The following is a 21,797-nucleotide window of genomic DNA, read 5'->3' as shown; positions in this document are numbered from 1 at the left end:
TACCTGTAATTCCCATTGCTGAATACATCCTTGTGTGACAAATGGCATCATAAATGTCTCTAGATTACAATGGAGTTTCCTGACATATATATTACTAGAGATGAATATGAAGAAATCAAGAGCAATAGGAGACTCTCAAATATTGGTTTGGGTGACTAGAACTCAAATTTTCCCTGTTGGCATTTGGGAAAACAGCAATACATATCGGTTTCAAGATGGTTAACTTCTGAAGATCTTCTAGCTAAAATCTTAGTCACTGTGATTTTTTGAGTTTTTGGAGAATTGGAGGGGAGATACCAGAATCTTGGAAACAATGAAATGCTCCAGGAGTTATTAAAATGTAGAAGCAGCCTGTGAACTAATTTGGGTTAGTTAATAACTTGGGTTACTGAAGTAGTTGAATAATATCAGAAAAATTGTCAAATATATTCTTTTTGACAATTTAGAAGCTACTGTGGGTATCACTGAAGGTCAAATTAGGATTAATAAAAGATGTTATGCAGACTGGTTGCATAACATTTTCCACATGCTTTTGTACTCTGAATACACCAGGATTTATTTATCCACAACTGAGGAGAGCCTGAATATTTTTTCCATGTGACATTCATAAAGGTATTGTGAATTACTTGCTGGCTGTTACTGGCATTGTTCAGACAGTACCCAGAAGAAAATGGTCATTGTCTATTAGGTGTGTTTAGTGACCAGAAACATTGCAATACTATTTGAATTTGATAAAGGCTAAAATGACAATGTTGTTATAAATTCAGGGTTCTCAATTTGTGAAATTAGAAAAAAAATGCTTCATTTAGTTGACTTCATGTGACTGTGCTATCATCGTAGAAACAAGCATTCTAATCTCAGTTGCTTTACTGATTAGCTATGAATGTTGGGGAAACTATATAATCTTCCTTTGCCTTAATTTCTTATTCCATAAAATGGGAGTAAAAAGTAGTAAGCAACCTCACAGAATTATTATGAGGCACATAAAAATAGATCATAAATATTATTCACTTGTATACTTAGCCACTGGTGGCTTTTTGAAAGACATCTAAAAAGTAGAAAACTGAAAGTATAAGATGATATTTTAAAGCAATATTTATGATTTGTTCTTTTGTTTTTACTCAAAATGAAATCTCATTATGGAAGAGGTTGCAATAAGGTTTTCCAGGATTTGGATTGGTGGGAGGGTTTTTGAGCTGATAGAATTAATCATGTGAGAAACACACCCCCAAAATAAAAAGCCTCAAATAAAGAGTAGGTCTGAATGGTTAAAGTGTTTATTGTAAATCATTAATGAAAAGGAAGGGAGGAAGGAAAGAAAGAAAGAAGAAAGAGAGAAAGGAAGGGAGGGAAAGAAAAAAAAAAGGAAAAAGAAAGGCCAAAAATTTATTTCCTTTTCCTGCAGTGCTGTCATGCAAGAATCAACTCAAATGCCATATTCCTGGGAGGTTTTCCTGGACCACCCAGGTAATCCAGTCCCTCCATCATCTCTGTACATTCTGCTACCCATTCAGAAGCTATCTTCTTTGTTCCTGGAATTATTATTGCTAATTTCTTCTTATTTTTTATTTGCTCTTATCTGCTATCCCTATAGATTTGCAATTACTTATTGATATAATGATATATGTATATATATATATGTGGGTGTGTGTATACATATATATATATATATATATTCACACACACACACATACAAATGATATGTTGTTCATTGTTGCATCTTTTGCACTTAGAAGGCATCTTAGCACATGATAGGAATGCAATAAGTATTTGTTAACTGAAAGACATACTCATTTATGTAGAATCTGTTTTCATATTTGTGAAGTCACACCTTTAGGCAGTTTCATCTGTGTTCATCAGGCATGAAAAGGATGAGATCTTTGTATTATATTTAATTTATTAGGTGTGTTTAGTGACCAGAAACATTGCAGTACTATTTAAATTTGATGAAGGCTAAGATGACAGTGTTGTTATAAATTCAGGGTTCTCAATTGTGAAATTAGAAGAAAATATTGTAGAGGTTACTTTGGGGTAGCAGATTTCTGACTATAAGTCATAAAATAACTATTCGGTTCCAATATTGTGACAATAAACATAAACTAATTCTCTGAAGGTTGTTTTAAAATCTTAACACTCATTGTGCAGATCACAAGTAAGCCAATCTTCTAGCACTCTATTGACTAGCTTATCTAATAGTAGATGATTACAGAGTTTTTATTGCATTAGAAAATTCTGTGCTAACTAGATTTAATACATGAATACATGCAGAGGTATTGCTAAAGAGTCTGAGAAAAAGCTAGTCTCATTTAATAATGTGTGTCAAGTTTAATATTTGCTTATTAAGCACATTATTTTAGTATATTTTAATTTTTTTTTCAGGAAAAAGCATTGATTTTAAACATGTTCATTTTCCTAAAAGATGAGTTAGAGTACCAAGTCCAGCAAAATACAGCTTGATTAGTCTGAGGAACAAAACTTGCTTCCTAGAAAATCCTTGGCTAATACTGTTGAAAGCTGAGGAGATGGATGCAAGAATTGATGGGAATTCTAAGCGCCAAGTCTTTGCACACTAATCATGTCAATGCTTTTCTTCTGATCAAGTGATATAAGGTTTTTAATGCATTGTGGTGCTTCATTTCTTTGATAATAGCCAAATCTTATCAAAGAAAATACAGCTCAGTTTGCTTTTTACCAAAAAAATAAAAAAAATCCCATTAAATAACTATTTAAAATCTGATCTTCACAAAGGAAAAACTACTGCTTTATGAAGTGCTCTTCTTTTGTAGATAATTTATGGCATAAATTTGATCACTTTATGGAACAAATCTCATTACTTTCAAAATGTATGAGAAGTTTGGAAGACTATTTCAAAGTTGCTGATGCCTGTCAGGAATCTCACTGTTCACTTCATTAAAATATACATTAAATTGCAAAGTGCAAGAGTATTTAGCATCGACTGCCACTCCTGTAGCCAGTCATTTGCCTGCGGCAGATGTCACCTAATAATCAATGGATCCAATGGATTTCAACCAAAATTCACAATCATCTGAAAGATGTCCCATAGAAACACTGATTAAAATGCTTCTTAATGTTCCTGGCCTAATGAGATTGTGATGCCCTCTTCAGCAATCTGCCCCATTGATTGGAGCATATTTAAAACACTGAGGTCTTGAGTCTTATCACATTATGGACATAGAGCTGGGACTTCTTTAAGAATTTTAATGCTGTCGAAGCAAATAGAAAAATCTGATATATAGATTTTTTTTATAGTTGGCCAGTAAATGTATATGATGGTATCATTTGATTTACAAGTGAAGCAGCTGTTCTGACTTTCTCTAGAGGAGTTGGTATTTTGATAATACATTCTAGAATATTATTTCTAGTGTTTTTGCCAAAAGCATTCATTTTTTTGAAGCAAAGTTTTAGGAAAATGAGTGCAAAGAGTACATTTAGGTTTGTCCATGTGTTTATAATAACCAGTTAGATAATGAACTATAACTTGGAATTATATAAATTTTAGAAATATTTATTCAGAGCACTTGTTAAATGTATAAAAGATTGGTATATAAGCTATAAAAAGAAGGCTGACATATTTGTCCTGCTTTCAATAAACGACAACACAGTAATTAAGATTGGCACTGGGGGTTGAACACAGGGGTGCTTTATTACTGAGATACATTCCCAGTACTTTTAATTTTAGTTTTTGAGACAGAATCTCACTAAGTTGCTGAGACTGGCTTCAAACTTGTAATTCTTCTGCCTCAGGCCCTATCTGTATCTCCAGTTGCTGGTATTATAGGCATGTATTAACACGTTTTTCTTGATTTTTAAAAGCCATTTGTTTTGTTTTTATGTTTTTATTGGTACATTATAGCTACAAATAATTATGGTATTCATTTTGACATAATCACACATTCATGGAATATAATTTATTCTGTGTTCAGTCCTTAGTACTCCTCCTTTCCTTCCCTTTGCTCACCATTACCCTTCCTCTACTCCACTGATCTTCCCCCCATCTATTTATTGTTTTTATAAATTTGTGCTTTACAGATATTCATACATGTGGAATACATGGTGGTACATTCACATGTGCACATAGCATAATTTGGTCAACTTCATTCTGCTGTTCCTTCCCTTTCACATCCCTTCGTCTTCCCCTAAAATTCCCCCTCCACTCCACAGATCTTCCTTCCATTTTCATAGTGTCCTCTACCTTTCCCCCTTATTTAATTAATTAAGTTATTTTGGGGGGTACTGGGGATTGAACTCAGGGGCACTCGACCACTGAGCCACACCCTCATCCTCTTTTGTATTTTATTTAGAGACAGGATCTCACTGAGTTGCTTAGCACCTCATTTTTGCTGAGGCTGGCTTTGAACTTGTGATCCCCCTGCCTCAGTCTCCCAAGCTGCTAGGATTACAGGCGTGCACCATGGCACCTGGCTAGCCCCTCACCCCCCATTTTGCTTTAATTTCTGTATATGAAAGAAAGTATTGGATCATTGACTTTCTGAGTCAGACTTATTCACTTAACATGATACTCTCCAATTTTATCCATTTAATGGCAAATACCGTAATTTCATTCTTATTCACAGCTGTGTAAAACTCCATTGTATATATAGACCACATTTTCTTTGTTCATTTATTTGTTGATGATTATATGGGATAGTTCCACAACTTAGCTATTGGGCTAACCAATATTTTACATGAATAACTGACCCAGCTATCCCAATCATTATTTATCCAAAAGAACTAAAATCAGCATGCCATAGTGATACAGTCACATCAGTGTTTATAGCAGTGCAACTCATGATAGCCAAGATATGGAAGCAGCCCAGGTGCCCATCTATATATAGATGAATGGGTTACAAAAGGCTGTATATATACACAATGAATTTTTATTCAGCCATAAAGAAAAACAAAATTATGGCATTTGCTAATAAATGGATAAAACTGAAGAACATTATGCTAAGAGAAATAAGCCAGATTCAGAATATTCAAGGGCCAAATATTTTCTCTCATACACAGAAGGTAAAGCAAAGTAAGAAGTAATAAAAAGTGAGGGGGTTGCATATTATAAAGTTAAAAGAAAGATCAGTGGAGTGAAAGGAGGGAGTAGGGGCAGGAAAAGGGAGAAAAAGTAAAATGAATTTAAAAAAAAATTACCGTGTGTGTGTGTGTGTGTGTGTGTGTGTGTGTGTGTATGTATATATTACAGTGCCTCCATCTTTATGTATATCTATAAGGCACCAATTAAAAATAAACAAATGAGTGGAAGATTGATCAATAGAGTAGAGGAAGGGAAATAGAGGCGGAAAGAGGGAAGGGAAAGGGGGGACACCAGGGACTTAAATGGAGCAAATTAAATTAAATTCCATTCAAAATGAACTCAACTCAACGTACAAGTATAATGCAGTAATAAAAGCAAAATAAAAGATTTTTAATCAAAAAGAATAATGGCTGTAGCTTTTATAGTGGAAGACTGAATTATTGAAGTTAATCTTTGCATTTAATCTGAACCAGAAAAATACAAGAAGTTTTGGAAACGAAGTACCAATCCAAAAATTATTAATTATTAAGGACAAAAAGAAACTTGTTTTTGGAAGTTCATCATCGTACTTGCCACACAATTGTAACATTATCCTAATGGCATATTTCTAAAATTTCTTTCCTAAAAATTTTAAAAATTATATTTTGGCATGTGCTTTAAGGGCATTTTATACTGCCTTTTCTGATAAACAGAACAAATTTATTTCACTGAATGTTTTCAAGGAGTCTCATGACAATAAATTATAGATTTTTCTAAAATATAAATAACATCCCCCAAAATACAATGCAGATAAGGACAGTGTTAGCAAAAACACATTTTAGTTACCATAACAGGTGTATCTTTTTAAGTAGGCGAAGTACACTTATCAAGGAAATATCAGTGTGCTTTTAAGAAAACAAAACAAAACAAAAAGATGTTTTAGCTGTCTCTGAGGTCTTCAACATGAAAGTTCATCAACAGTAGATCTAAGCATTTGCAGCAGAACCTACTTATCTCCACTCTGAGACTGCTCCATGGGTCACACTTGAATGCAACAGAATAAAAATGAGCAACTGTATAACTTCAAAATTTCCCTGATTTTACTGGTAAGGACATTTTTGGTTGTTGGTATCAATTAAAGAGCCAGTCATCTATATTAGCATTAAATCAAGGTCAAGGGCAATTAAGGTAGAGTACACCACTGTGAGAATTCCACAGCCTGAAAGAATCACGTAAGAGACAATGCAACCAGTTCAACTCTACAGGAAACACTGGAAGGAAGTGATAACAGAAAAGAGAGAGGGTGGTAACTTTGCCTGCTAGCACTGCATGCATGACACTGAATTCAGGGCTTTTCAGGCTCTAAGAGGGAGGCATTATCAGCCTGGGACAACAAAACTCATTTGTATTGGGAATGGCAATCAGACTACTTCTTAAGAACTCCTTCTTTACTGTTATCTCAATTTCTCTGAGCAAAAATTTTCTAAAAGTTTAATTATTTTCTTCATTTTTCCATTAGGTAGTAATATTGTACTTTGACATAATATGAAGAGGGAGTAATTAAAATGAACAATATTAAGTGCTTTATAATTGTTGATATAAAAAGACATTTTCAATTTTAAGACCAAATAGTTATTTCCCACTAAATTTTATATTTCATTATTTGATACTTATTTCAGAGCTTATCTCATTCCCTGAACGTATATTGAGATGGATTATGGGCAATAACATGAAAGTATATTTTCATTTAAAAGTCACTGAGTAATTTCTTGATAAACTTTAGTGTGGAGTTTTGGAGCAAGGTATTAGCAGAAGCAATGGCAATTTTGTAACCACATATAGGCATTGTTAATGTTATCTCCCAGTGGAATTTGGTTGTGGAATAAGCACATTTGGAGAGGAAGACCTACTATTAAATGCTACTGTTTTACTTTGGAGAGGCTCAACTACTTAAGCCTGGATTTTCTAATTCACAAGATGGTATTAAAAATAATATAATATTAATGTGCTCTGATTTTCTCATTGATTGTTACAAAACAGCAAGGGAATCATGTAATATGTGAAAGAACAGGTAAACTATGTAGCTTTGGTTTCATGAATATTATTGTTGTCATAGCTTTCACATTGACCAGTATTTCTGTCCTCCCTCCCTTCTGTCTATTTGCAAGTTTGTGTATTTGTCAAGGGAGAACATTAGTCATACATCATCTTATTAAATTATGGCATAATTATTTCCATTACAAATTAATTAAAAAATTGAATTTGTGAAGAATATATCCTTTTGAGTTTTGAAAAAAATTTGTACTTCATCTTTTAAAATGCAGCATGTTCGAACTCAAATTGTGATTAGATTGAGAATGACATTGAACAACGTTTTTAGATAGTTAATTAGATTCTTATTTACTGAGATGAAACTTCAATCTTTAATCATATTCTTGCCCCAAACAGTTTTTTAACAGGGTAACTTTAGCTCTAAGTTTTTGGAGTGTTGATTTTAGTATCTTCTAGTTTCAATGTAAACGTCCTAGAATCTCATTAACAAAAGGAAAATTTTCTGTGATTGTCCTTTTTCTCCTTAATGAAGCTTTTTAAATCTCAGCAGTCAAAGGTTTGCTATTTTGGCAGAATTTTATTTTTAATGTTGGGAATAAAGTTAAAGTTAGACTGAACAATTTTAATTTTTTAGAAGAGAGCAATAAAACTACCATGCAGTGAAAATAAGTGGAATTTCCAGGCGCCACGGCTATTCTCTCACTATAAAGAAAAATGACTTCATTGTGTATCACTGGAGTTTTTGCAATATCTATGATAGAAGCTTTTGCATTTCTAATTTTGCAAAAATCATTTAACAATTTCTATGCTTTTTAAAATTCACATTTCATTGCTTTAAAATTTAAAATATTATTCTTACATTTGCAAAAATAATCTTGGTTAATATTCAATGTATTCAAAATGTAGTTTGTTTCAAATGGATAGAACATGCCTTGATGTGCCTCTACTTATTTTAGCAATGTGAATTTTATTTATTTTCCATATTTTTATTGGCGAATTTTAGGTGTACATAATGGTGGGGTTTGTTGTCACATATTCTGCACGCACACAATATAAAAATATAATTTGGCCAATATCATTTCACATATTTCTCCTTTCTCTCTTCTTCCCTTCTCTGGTCCCTTTCCTCTACTTTACTGACCTTCCTTTGATTTTCATGAGACCCTCCCTTCCCCCACTGATCAGACTTTTCTTTTTTCCACTCTAACTTTTGCATAGGAGAGAAAATACACAATTACTGACCTTCTGAATTTGGCTTATTTTGTTCAACATAATATTATCAAGTTTCAAGTTCCATCCATTTTCCAGCAAATGACATAATTTCATTTTTCTTTATTACTAGATAAAACTCCATGGTGTGTGTGTGTGTGTGTGTGTGACTTTTCCTTTATCTAGGCAGCGGGAATTCTAAAATAAAACCAGTTGAGCCCTGGAATATGTGGAACAGGGAAAGAATTTTCCTCATGTTATCAGTGTACTATGTTTCTATGAAAAAGATATGGGACTAAATATGAAATAGAATTATAATTAAACATCTATTTTACATATATATACTCAAGGGAAAGCCAGATTCTCTCTTCTACGTTACTTGCATCTGTGTTCAGGATTCTCACCAAAGCTGATAATGTGTATTGAAGACAGCTCTAGAGTTAGAGGCAGAAATCCCTCCTTGATATGTCAGGTTTGATAATCCCCGCTTATGTAACAAGAAGAAGAGCACAAATCTCCCTGAAAGTTAGTTTTCTCATTTATAAAACAGGCATAAAAGTATTGTAGGATTAATTTAATGAGCGAATACATTTACAAAATATTTTCTAGAACCCTCTATTATCATTCATGTTTGTTGCGGGCACAAATCTGGTTAGTTCCCCAACCCACATCCTTCAGGAACTCTCTGCTCTGTTCAGGTTTTGACCCTGGCTTTCACACTCCCTCCTCATGCTCCCTCTCCACTTTTATCTTACACTCTGTACCATGTGCGCTGGTCACTTGAGCTGTCTCACTTTTCTCTGATCAAGTTTTTTCTTTACCTTTGCCATTCTTGGGCTATTTTCCTTTAGCCCTTCAGAATGAACCACTTCTTTCTTCACACTACAGCAACCTTCACAAGCTACCTGTGCTGGTTACACTTGTACTTTGTATTCCCTGTGAGAGTCTACGAGCACCTTGAGGATCAGGTGGATGTCTCATGTATTTTGGCCGATACTACCACTTCTTCACATGTAAGATAAGTTTATTTAATGGAATGTAAAAGTTGACTTAAAATCTCAGAAGAGGATATACAATCAACTAACAAATATATGAAAAAATGTTCATCATCTCTTGCAATTAGAGAAATGCAAATCAAAACTACTCTAAGATATCATCTCACTCCAGTCAGAATGGCAGCTATTATGAAGACAAAGAAAAGTGGGAATGGAACCACCATTTGACCCAGCTATCCCTCTCCTTATGTATTCCCAAAGGACTTAAAAACAGAATACTACATGGATACAGCCACATCAATGTTTATAGTTGCACAATTCTCAATGGTTAAACTGTGGAACCAACCTAGATGCCCCGCAGTAGATGAATGGATTAAAAATGTGGCATATATACACAATGGAATATTACTAAGCAATAAAAGAGAATAAAATCATGGCATTTGCAGGTAAATAGATGGCATTGGAGAAAATAATGCTAAGTGAAGTTAGCCAATCCCAAAAAAACAAATGCCGAATGTTTTCTCTGATATAAGGTGACTGACCCATAATGGGATGGGGAGGGGGCACATGGGAGAAACAGATGAACTCTAGATAGGGCAGAGAGGTAGAGGGGAAAGGGAGTACCAGGGGGTTAGCAATGATGGTAGAATGTGATAGACATCACTATCCAAAGTACATGTATGAAGACATGAATTGGTGTGAACATACTTTATATAAAGAGATATGAAAAATTGTGCTCTATATGTGTAAAAAGAATTGTAATGCATTCCACTGCCATGTATTTAAAAAATAAAATCAATGAAAAAAAAGTAATGATAGAATGAATACCCAAGTAAGTAGACCATATACATACTTTCAATTGCTAATATAACACTGAATATGTTCATCATATTAAATAAATAAATATCCTTTTGTAACTTGTCCTACCCTCAAAAGAGAACATGTGGGATATAAAAATGTTGGACATGTTATAATCTTTGCTTATTTATTTCATCTGAGAATTTTGAGTAAGCAAAAAATTAATAAATTACTATACAGCAATGCCAAGAGCAAAGCTATACTTTTTGGAGTCAAGTATGCAATGTAACTTTTCTGCAGGTCTTTTTTTAAATGTATATGTGTTCAAAGAGAAGCCTGAGTCCATCACAACTAATGTAGATTCTTTATCTAGCATGACCCGAAAGAATTTGTGACATTCAAGAATGCAGGTTAGAAGGACAGGTATCAGTACAACATGCAAGTGAGGTATAATGGGAAGAACGACTTCAGTCCAGATCAAGGATCAGCCAACTTTTTCTATAGAGGGCCAGAAAGTAAATATGTTAGATTTTAAAAAATCATATAGTCTCTAGGACATTCTTAACAGCAACCACAAACAATACATAAATGAATAAGCATGGTTGTTTTCCAATAAAACTTACAAAAAGTTTTTAAAACTTAACCCCTTCCCCCTTTTTTCTTTTAAAGCTACAAAGGAAACTGTGAACTAGATTTGGCCCATGGCCTCTAGTGTGCCAATCCCTAACTTAAATTATTGGTTCTGTGTAATTGGTACTATGACTGTCATCATCATTATTATTCTGAAAAGTCATTTTTCAACTAAATTGTTTTATATAACACACATTAATAAATTACCATAATAGTCACATAAATGCAATTTGGGGAACTTCAAGAAGAAGTAGAGACAAATAGATTTTATCATTAACTAACCATAGAGTCAAATAATTAGGTCACTTTTTAAAAATATATTTTTTTAGTTGTAGATGGACACAATATCTTTACTTTGTTTATTTATTTTTATGGTAATTAGGCCATTTTGAACCACGAGCAGGGTAGTTCTGAAAACTATGTCTCATTGGACTTGTGGGAACTTTAAATGTTAATAGATGTTCTGAGGAAAAATAATGTTCTACTGTCACATAAATTTGTGAAATCCTAGACTAAATATGACTTAGTAGTAATTGTAGTAAAAATGTCAGGTAGCCTTTATCACTTACTGTGTGCCAAGTAGTTTCTCCTGAGATCTCTATTTTGGAGATGTGAACATCCAGACAGAGAAAGTACTGTGTGCCTAGGTCACCTGGCTGGAAGTGGTAGGGACTACTAGAAAACCAAGTTTTTACCAGCTGTTGAGTTCTTAGATGTGGAACATACATAAATTCTCCAACAAACTTCATAAATACATTCAAGTGGTCTCAATTTTCAAATGTGCACTGTACATTTCCAGAAGAGTTTTAAAGATTCATCATTCCTCAAACTTAAGTGATCATGAAAAACAACTGGAAATCTTCACTAGAAGTCTCACAGATTCCAGTGTCCCTTCGAAAACAGTCTGGCAAAGCCTACCTTAAAACAATGATTCCCCAAACCAACTGATTAGAATATTCTGGGATTATTTATAGAATAATATAAATTTAAATAATCTACATTATTTGTAGAAAAAATATATATCTATATAGTGATATACATTTAAATGGTTTAAATTAAAAGCAGGAGAGGTGAAGGAATGGGGATTTTTGCAACATTTCTTCCCTAGGTCATACTGATGATCAGCTGGTTTAGGGATATTCCTTTGTTCTAATGTCATGGAACTAAAGATTTTTGCACTCTCCATCCATTCTGCACACTCCATTCCTGCCATCTAGTGAGAGGCAGGAGTTTGCAGAATGAAAAAATAAAACTTATCAGTCTCAGTTGCAAAAAAAAAAAATCACCAAAATATATGAGAAACAACAGTAGTTTAGTTTATTTGTTACTTTTTAGAGTAAAGTAGTCTCAGTGAAAGTAAATAAGTAGTATCTAATGAAAGACATTTATATTTTATTTTGGCTATATTGTTTGGTTTAATTACAGATTTTTTTCAGTTTCAGACAACAGACCCCCTTTTTATCAGAGCCTTTGCAAACTTCAGCTTGTTTCACAAATTGTATTCAATCTGAATCAAAGATTGATTTTAGATGTGCCAATATTTTATTGTTCTTCTCTACTTGTAACTCTGGGTTGCCATGGTGATAGGTCCTCATATCACATTTCTATAGACAATTGGCTGAAATAAATCTTTGCATCCAACATATTTATTAGAAAAGAAGATGCGAATCAGCTTGAATTTTCTTGTTAAACCCGAAGATAATAAAATGTAGAAGAGATACCACAAGAAAATGATGTATTAATATTGCTTTTGCAAATAATGAGCTGTGTCATGATGGCGCTATCACTAAGTTTCTATTAGTCTTTGTTTTATCACCTCTAAAATAGGGAGCTAGACAAAGTAAATTCAAAGTTTCTTTATAGATCTAATTTCTATGGCTAGTTCTTAGGGGTAGGTATGTGTAAGTATACATAAAAACCATAATGTTAGACTTTTATAATTGAAAGAAGTTATTAAAACTCAGAAACACAAATATAATCATAAGCCATGAAGTAGTAATGGTAGTAAAAGGTCAATATTAAAATAGTTTTGAAAATCCAGGCCAAAAAATGCCCATTTGTAAAAAAAACACAATAACAACAACAACAACAATAACAAAAAACAAAACAAAAAACTCTTGAGTAGTTAAAATCTCTACTTATAAATTGAGACATAATATTCTAATTTTCAAATTCTGTATACTATTTGTTCTTTTTAAGACAAGGGATGATATTATTGTTTCAGTTCTATAGATGGAAAATTTAAAATCTATTGAGTTTTGTTATCTGATATAATAAGGCGAAAATTAAGAGTTATGTTGAGTGAACTTTTTATACCCTTTAGACAACTTTATACAGTCATGTGAAAATGCATCAGAAACTTTTTAAGAGATGATTGGTTTTTCTTGTTCCTTTAGAATTTTATTCACTTTTTCCATGATGTCATTAAATCCTTGCAAATATAGTTTTATTGTGATATGCTGCTGTGTGGCAGACAAAAGTCAAGGAAATCAACAATGGAGGAGTGTTAGACTGAAATGACTGATGCTAATCAATAGTGATGATGAAAGTGCAAAGCACAGACTCTAAAATAAGTTAGTCTCCAATTAATAGTAGCTATAGTTTGAGAAAACAAACCCACTGATCACTTCAAATCTTCCTTTAGCTATTTGTCTTAGGCCCTTCCTTGAAAGCTTGACGAAGCACAGATAAAAAATACACTGAGAGGTTTTTCTTGTGTTGTCCTTCATAAAACACACTGCCTGGTACATAAATCAAGCTGCAGGAAAGCAAAACAAAACAAAAATGTGGTCAGCACTATTAAGGAGTAGAAATAAAGGATTCGCCTAATCTGAAAGTAAAATTTTCTCAAAGACAAGAGGACTCACGCTTTCTCCAGTTTCACACACACACACACACACACACACACACACACACACACACAAATCAATGTATCTATGAAGCAAGACTATGTTATATAGATGTATGAATTAATCTAAAAATATTCCCAAAATATGAATAGATCTGAGTTATGAAATAAGGTATAGGAAATAGAAAAGATATGCTTGCTAATATCACACGATATTCTGGTGAGTAAAAACACAATTAAAAATAGGCAAGTTTTAAACATATCCAAAATCTGTACAACTGTAGCTCAAATTTGGAAGGGGCATTATGAAGTCATTTTTTTCCCTCAGCTTCATCTTTCACATTCTTGGTGCATGTGCAGGGAAAGGGCAACGATATCTATAAACTTCCAAGGGTTGACCCCAAGTCTGAGGTAGTCACTAATGGTGACAAGCTCTGCAAATCTCAGACATGGCTGCAAATCAAGCACCAATCTTCCCATGTGCACAGGGCACAGAAGCCCAGTCACAAATCTCTGTAGTCATACTTATCATGCAGTTATCACCACTAATAGCAGCATCTTCCAATAAGGACAGCAATAAATATCAGTGAACGAGTATGAAAAACTGCTCCTGCATACTGCAAACCAAATGGCTGGTGGCCATCGGTCTCTTAAAATGTAAAGCAAGAGACTAATTTTGATGGCAAAGGGCCTATTTCACCCCTGTGGGAATGAATGTGGCAGTCATATAGTCTTATAATTTTACTCTTTTGTTTTAGAAAGTGTTAAATATGAAAAGGATCACCCCTATTATCAAAGGGATTTTTTTAAAAAATAGGTTATTTTTAAAATCTGATCTCCTTCATAGATGGAGGAAACATTTGTGAATTTTTTAAAATGCCAACTATGCACAATTTAATAATAGTAAGAAAGGATGTGATGACCTTCATAAAGTTGTTTTAATAAAACTGACTGTACTCTCCCAAACGGGTAAAATATTATAAAAATTAAATCAAAGTTCTCAGTTATTTACAAAGATGGAAATCCCTCATTGAGAATATCCACATTGAACCTCTGCATTCATCGTGCTGCGTCTGAGCCTCAGATTAAGCAGCGGTCATGATTCAATCTCTGTCCTAGTAACTTGAAAGGAGGAGCCATTTTTTAACTCATTCATAGGCCATTTTCATCTTCAAAGCCCCAATATGCTCTGCAAAACAGGAACTGTGTTTTGTGGAGTGAATAATTATGGGATTAATCTTTTCAACCTTTCCACAAAAATTCTCAATCATTTTTAGTGCGTGAAATTATAATATTTTCTATGGAGATTATCTTTAAAATGATGACTCCCCTACCCTTATGCTAATAATTTGTAAATCCTCTACTGTATTAAACTTTTTTAAAATCCCACTTGTATTCTCAAAATCTATCAATTTATTTGCTATCACAATAAATATAACCTTCATACTTCTGGAAAGATGCTTCTATATTTCTTTGCCTTGCGTAAACATGCTACTTAGTCCAAATACCCTTCATAGAGACTGGTTCAATGGCAGGTAGATGAGTAAGTAGGGTAAAGTGATGGGAACTGTGTTACCTATTAGTCTCCTCAACTGAGATTTCCCCGCAGTCTCCATTATGTTCTCTTTCCTTTGTAAATCTGATCCTTAGGCTCCTTAAATATGTTGCCTTCCATTCTTTTTTCCATATTAAAAACAACCAGACATAAAACAAATCTCTCAAACCTAAATTCAAAAATCCTTTCAACTGAAACATTTTTACAGATTTAATTTTACATAATATTGGCATTACTGATGTGGATACAGATTAATGATTATTTTGGAAATTCTCTCTCCTTTTGAATATACCCATTAAAGAGCAAATCAATTCCAAACCTAAACTGGCATCAATATATTTTTGTGGGTATAATAATTTGGCAAAATATCCTGTTGACTTGTTTTTCCTCTTTGTTTTCACTCCTCAAGATTTAAATATTAGGTGAAAATTTCAGGAAAAAAACTAGGCAGTTTAGCATGACATGAAAATAACTTTATTTTAAAAGAAAACAACATATACACAAAAATGCAACATAAGCAATTATTTACACTAAACCTTTCAAATATAAAACTAAGAGACCTTATCAACTATCCTTGGTTAGAAATAGGGAAAGGGGAAAGCACGAAGGTCACTGCCAGCAGGGAAAGGCAGATCTTAGCCAAATCCAAATCCTAATTTGGGGACACTGGGTATTGACTGCAGAAAATCACTTCAAAATAAAAACCGGCTATGCAAAATCTGAAATAGGATCTCCTTCAGCTGTAGTATAACCTTCAGTGTCTGACCTAAAACTAAATCAGTACAAGTTATAAAGTATAAAGAAATATCCAAAAAGGCTAATTCTAGCAGAGTTATAAAAATACCAAGCAAAATAAGAAATTATTTCTCCTTTGGGAAACTCAGCATGAGATACTTAAGCACAGAGTCAAAGCAAATAGAGCCTACATTTCTAATAAACTTTTTTTGGGGGGCGGGGGTGGTGGGACTAGGAAATGCTATTATAATTTATTCTTTATGCACTTTATTTCCTAAAAAAGTAGGTTCCAGTGTCATATTGCCTGGGAAGATATTAAAAAAAAAGATGAGAGAACCTACTATACAGTGACCTTTATCTTAATACAATATTACCAGAACACTGGAGAATTTAGCGTTTTCAAAAAGATTAGAGAGAAATTTATTTTCAAAGTTTGCATCAGGAAATGGAAAAATGTATCCCCACAACCTCTATGAAGAGCGTTATTCTTCCTATAAGGAAACATATATAGATCAATTTATATTTGAATTTTCTAATTAGAAAAGATTGAGATGTGACATATGTTTTTAAATTATATAGGGTGAGACAGCACAACTAAAACACTGGGCAGTAATTGCAACATGGGGATGGAGATAGTATCCAAGACCAGCCTTGGCTAGGAAGGGCCTGGGAGAGGAGTTGACAGTAGAAGCAGGCTGGAAACAGGTGCTCCATCTGGGAACAATGCTTGCACCTTTAGCTACCTGAAGATCAGTCTTCATATAAACTTAAAGAGATCAACATATAAACAGACACTAAGAAAAATTTAAAGGGATTCTAATTAACCTCTTTGTTCTATATGTTCAATTATAATCAGGCCCATTATGCCACATGGCTTACATACTCCAGAGGTTTGGGAATAGAGAAATAAGAAAACATTGTATCTACTCTTAAAGGGTTTACTGGGAGAAAGAAACTGGTAGTTTCTAGCAGATGACCCAGGTAGTTTCATATTACATGTGTTATGGCACTGTGACAGAAGCAGGAGAGGGTGAAGAACTTAGAGTTCAGGCAGGCTGCCTGAGTTGAAACCTTAATTTTTCCACTTTTCACTTTTGGGCAAGTTATACTTTGATGATTCATTTTTCTTATCTGTAAAATGGTGCTAATGAAAATATAGGTCTTGCAAATCTTGAAATGTGTTGATACATGTAAAGCTCTTGATGGTGTCTGACTACCATTACCATTCCCATTCTTGTTATAAGGTGTTCACAGCATGTTGTGGGAACATGTAGAAGAGGAGTGGGATCCAGCCTGGGACACAGCACTAGGACAGATGGTGAGACGACATTTGAATAGAGTCCTGAAGTAGTTGAGGACTCATAGAGGTAAGCAATGTTGACAAAGTGCTCATGTGGTGGGACAGAAAATGCAAACACATGGAAGAGAAGTCACTGAAGACTGAAGTGTTTGACGAAGTTCGTGAGTAGTGATCTAGTCTACACTAGGGAGTTTAGATTTTATCCTGAAAACAACACTGAATGTCTTTGTTCTTACACATGCCAATCATCACATCTGTTTTGTTTTGTTTTCAATAGCTGTCTTTCCCCCACTGTTAATTTTTCTTCACTTCTTTTCAATTTCATACTTGGATATAAGATAATCTTCTTTAGCAATCTTGTTTAACTAGTTCACCTCTATGCACAATGTCTGGTGTTTTATGTCTGTTATACTTTGGCCCAGTCTCTTCTATCCACTGTCCACCAACACAAATGCAAATTTACCTTTTATTTTGCTCCAGCAGTTCCACTTTGGAATTTTAATCTCCTCAGATCAATTTCAACATTTCTTAAAGAACAGGCTTAATTGTGACCATCCTTTTAAAAAAAAATTATTTAACCAAGTCTCATACTTATTGGTAAGCTTCTGATACTACAATCCCTTGGGAATTATATTAGAATTTTATAGTCACAAATATAACTTTTAACTGCCTCTATTCTCTAAATCAATTAACCTTGTGAGAAGAGAATTTGACTTCCATGTATCCTGCTTTCCAATTTATGTATATTTACAGTATCTTGCATACTGAACGTCCAATAAATGCTTATTGGATGAATATATTATATGCAAAGAAGATATAATATTGCAACTGCCTTAATAACATATCAAAATTATTAAATGAAAGTTCTATACATCTTTAAACATTATGTACTAATTCATTGCAAGCTGGTTTTGTTTTTAATTTTATTTCTATTTAAATATTTTTTTCTTTGAAGTTGAACTGGAAGAGAAGCAAGATGACAAATAATGGCTAATATTTACAGTTCATATGGATAAGTAAAGTATTTAAAAATATATTGGAATTACTTCATTTGAAAAAGTTGAATTTCCATTAAAAGACATAGGCAAAGCCATAGCATAATTTAGAACATAGAGTTAGTCACTGGATACTGGAGAACAACCCTTTATTCAATACCTAGTTTGTATCTGTCACTGCAAGTCTAGTAAATTAACTTAAATTATATTTCATTAAATATTTCCAACTTCTCTTCCCAAGAGAGTTAATTAGTACATGGTTGTCATGTACTACTGTGACTCAAAAAGTTTAAGGATTCCATCCAAAAATTTACTCCCATTGATGAATTTGGGTGTTGAATCCAGGTTTATCTAACCAGAGAGTGCTTCAAGAGGCTGAATAGATTTCACTGTCAAAAAGGTGGCATCTAGAATAAGTTAAGTTACTTGACTTAACTTTTGGAGAAGTTACCTAAACTTTCTTTATCTTAGTTCCTCATTCTTACAAAAGCATGACATCTATTTTAGAAAAAAAACAACAACACACATTTAAAAATCCAATGTCATAGAAAGTCAAGTGGCAAAGCTGTGTACATCAATAGGTTATACATTAGGAATAGAGTAGGGTTAGATTATAGTAGAGAGATAATTAAAAGGGGTATAGGAATTATCAACTTTTTGTTGGATACATATTTGTATTGTTTGACATGGTAACATAGTTATCATCTTATATAATAAGGGAAAGTTATAGCACTTTTTAGTGGTGAATTGATTAAATTCATATAATCAATTTCTCATCTTCTTTATTAAATACTAATTACTAAATTATATATGTACCTCACAAACTTTTCCTGATGTACTTTTTAATTTGGGGTAGTACAGTTCCTACAATTTTTTTTTTGCACTCTAGAAATATATGTATGTTACAAGAGAATGACAGTAATTCTGGACATGGTTCTATAAACCTTGATGTGTTGAGTACTTGTATTTACTTTCATTATTAACCTGAAAGTAAAAATAGCTAATATTTTAGGGACCACAAAGTCATCAGTAAATGCATAATAGTATACTGTTTGCTATCATTTGATGCCAATAATGATAATTTTACTAGACTCCCTAGCTCTTTACTTGTCAATATTGTACAGCAAACTCTTATACATGAAATAGGAAAGTCTAGAATAACATTCTATGTCTAAGAAAGCTGATAAAATAAGTATGATTATAATTTCCTTATGTCCTAAGGAAGTCAGTTAAAACAGTAAGGCATTCCTAGGTAAATTGCTGGTTTTAACCCATAACCTAGAGAGACTGAAAGCAATGGAATCTAGCTATACCTTCTTTTACTTATATTATTCTGAGTACCTTGCCACAGAACATGGTTAGACAAAAAGAGAACCTTTCAAATCAAGACATAAGTATGACAGACACTCCAAGGCACAAACTGTCATTACAATTAAAGATGATATTTTTGATGTATTATCATGCCCTCAGGATTCATATCTGGCTTATAGGACATTTTAATGAAAACTAGCCATTGGAGAAAAGAGAATCCAAGAACAGATAAAAATGAACTTTAAGTTCTTTAAATCTAAGTCAAAAGCATAAGAAAACTAAGAAATACCATATATGTTGAAAAGAAATGAGTCTTTTTTTAGATACACTATGATAAAAATTCAGTGTTCTATGAATCCTATAAGTAAAAAGTTTGATAAGCATAGAACAGACAGGGACCTTGTTCTACAACAAGTAGGCCCAGTGTATTTTCTTAACATGAAAATCACAGTTTGGGAGCATGTTACTATAGCACTTACATTTCCGCACACTAAACAAATACTTAAAGACCACAGTTAAAAGGCTCCAAATATAGGCTAAATGGCCAAAACGTAACAAAACTTAATAGACACATAGCCTACAAACAAATTTCCTTCCCTCAGAAAACATATTTTATAATAATACAAAGAAATGTTTAAAGGCCAAAAATAAAAGACATTAAGCATGTTCAAAGTTCTTCTAAGAAAAAGGTTACTATGAAACTCTACAAATACTGACCAAGAAATTGGCCAAAACTTCAAGCATGATCTTATTTATGCTAGCTAAAATCATAATGTTATGAATTAAGGATAAACTTCGAAATATTTTCCAATTTTGATTTTAATGTAACAATCTACTAAGCATGCAATGTGAAAAATTAGTATTGAATAAATATGGAGGGTAATTCATACCTTAAATTCCTCCAAGATTTTGTAATTTTTCCCATGATATTCACAAAAGTTTTTCACTTCTTTGCACTCAGGACAGCATCCATTGTGTTCCACTTTTGTGCACTTTGGGTGAATTTTTGGGCATTCTGGCTGGTCACAAACAGGTCCATCTAAAGCACAGACACATGGACAGTTGGAATGCCCTGGGAAAAACCGTTCTCCCAACTTGTATACAAAGCCGCTGTCATCCACACACCCTTTCCCTCGATAGTCATCAAAGATCAGATTGTCATTACTGGAGGTCTGGTCACTTTCATCAGCAGGATAGTCTTCATGACTGATGGCAGCAGAGGTGACCAATCCAGGGATGACCAATAGAAGTATGCAAGCTTCATGAATATGAAGAGCCATGCCCCTCCTCAAAGACTTCTGGGTGTGCTCCTATTATTAAATATACTCAGCTCCTTCCATGGGAATACAAGAGGGGTAGGCTGAAAATAAATATTTAAAAAATAATTTGACATATATAAAGAGAATATAGATTCACTAAATCCCATGTTCTTATATTGATTGTTTGGGTTCAATTTGAAAGATACTAAGACTGGGTTCAATTTGGAAGATACTAAGATCTAAAATAGACTAAGTTCATGCAATCATCCATACTTCATTGCCAAGTGTGGGGAATGTATCCTTGGCAATGTGCTCATTAACATATGTCCTTTATGAAATTATTTTACATGGAAACCCTCACCTTGTATTTATCTTTTAAATTTCAAAGGTTTGGTTTTGTCTAACTATATGAAGTGATTTTACTGAAGTTTGAAGTGAGTATATGGAGCTACTGACAAAGAGTTCAATAATATTTGAACTCACATGCTCTATTTTTTCTTCTAACGGCACTAGTCAATGGTAGAAGGGATGTATGTTATCATCATCTGCATCAAAACTCAAAAGATGATTAGTATAAAGTAATGAATTCTAAAAGAAATGGAATCAACCAACAGTTGACTGTAGGTTATAATTGGGATGGAGCCAGTATAAAAGCTCTCCTACTTAGTTATATCAATAGTTGGATTAATACAGTGATTTGAACATGAGTTACTTTTTTCAGTCAACATGGATCTGGACTTGGAAACATAGCTAATAATAAAAACAGTGTAACTATTTCATAGTGAATAAGAGAAAGAAGAGTTAAAATAATAATATGAAAGAACTCCATTTATTGAAAAGGATTTGTTAAAATCAAATGCATTTGTACTTTTGTCCACATCTTTGTTTTACTCAGGAGGTAAGCTCCTAGTGGGCAGGAAAGATATGCCCATGAAGTTGTTTTTTTTTTACAGCAACTTGAATCTAGTAATTTTATAATATCATTTGAATTAATTACTTCCATGTAATATATAAATACCATCATACAGTCTTGGAAATATAACCCTTTGAAATGCCCAAAATATTTGCATTTAGGCAATTT

The 21,797-nt window shown here is 33.2% G+C and overlaps 1 protein-coding gene across 2 annotated transcripts in view; it reads right to left on the bottom strand.

Moving 5' to 3' along the window:
* Positions 1-21,797, bottom strand: part of Vwc2l (von Willebrand factor C domain containing 2 like) — a 151,708-nt gene that overhangs the window by 127,449 nt on the left and 2,462 nt on the right. For both annotated transcript variants that reach the window (XM_021730733.3, XM_005331854.4), the window contains exon 2: positions 20,348-20,817. In XM_021730733.3, coding sequence (XP_021586408.1) covers positions 20,348-20,737 — 390 coding nt within the window. In that variant the 5' untranslated portion in view covers positions 20,738-20,817. The remainder of the gene's footprint in view (positions 1-20,347; positions 20,818-21,797) is intronic.

The sequence above is a fragment of the Ictidomys tridecemlineatus genome, chromosome 7 (genome assembly GCF_052094955.1).
Source record: "Ictidomys tridecemlineatus isolate mIctTri1 chromosome 7, mIctTri1.hap1, whole genome shotgun sequence".
Lineage (NCBI taxonomy): Eukaryota > Metazoa > Chordata > Mammalia > Rodentia > Sciuridae > Ictidomys > Ictidomys tridecemlineatus.
The sequence above is the reverse complement of the archived record's forward strand: the minus strand, read 5'-3'. Positions and strand labels throughout refer to the sequence as shown.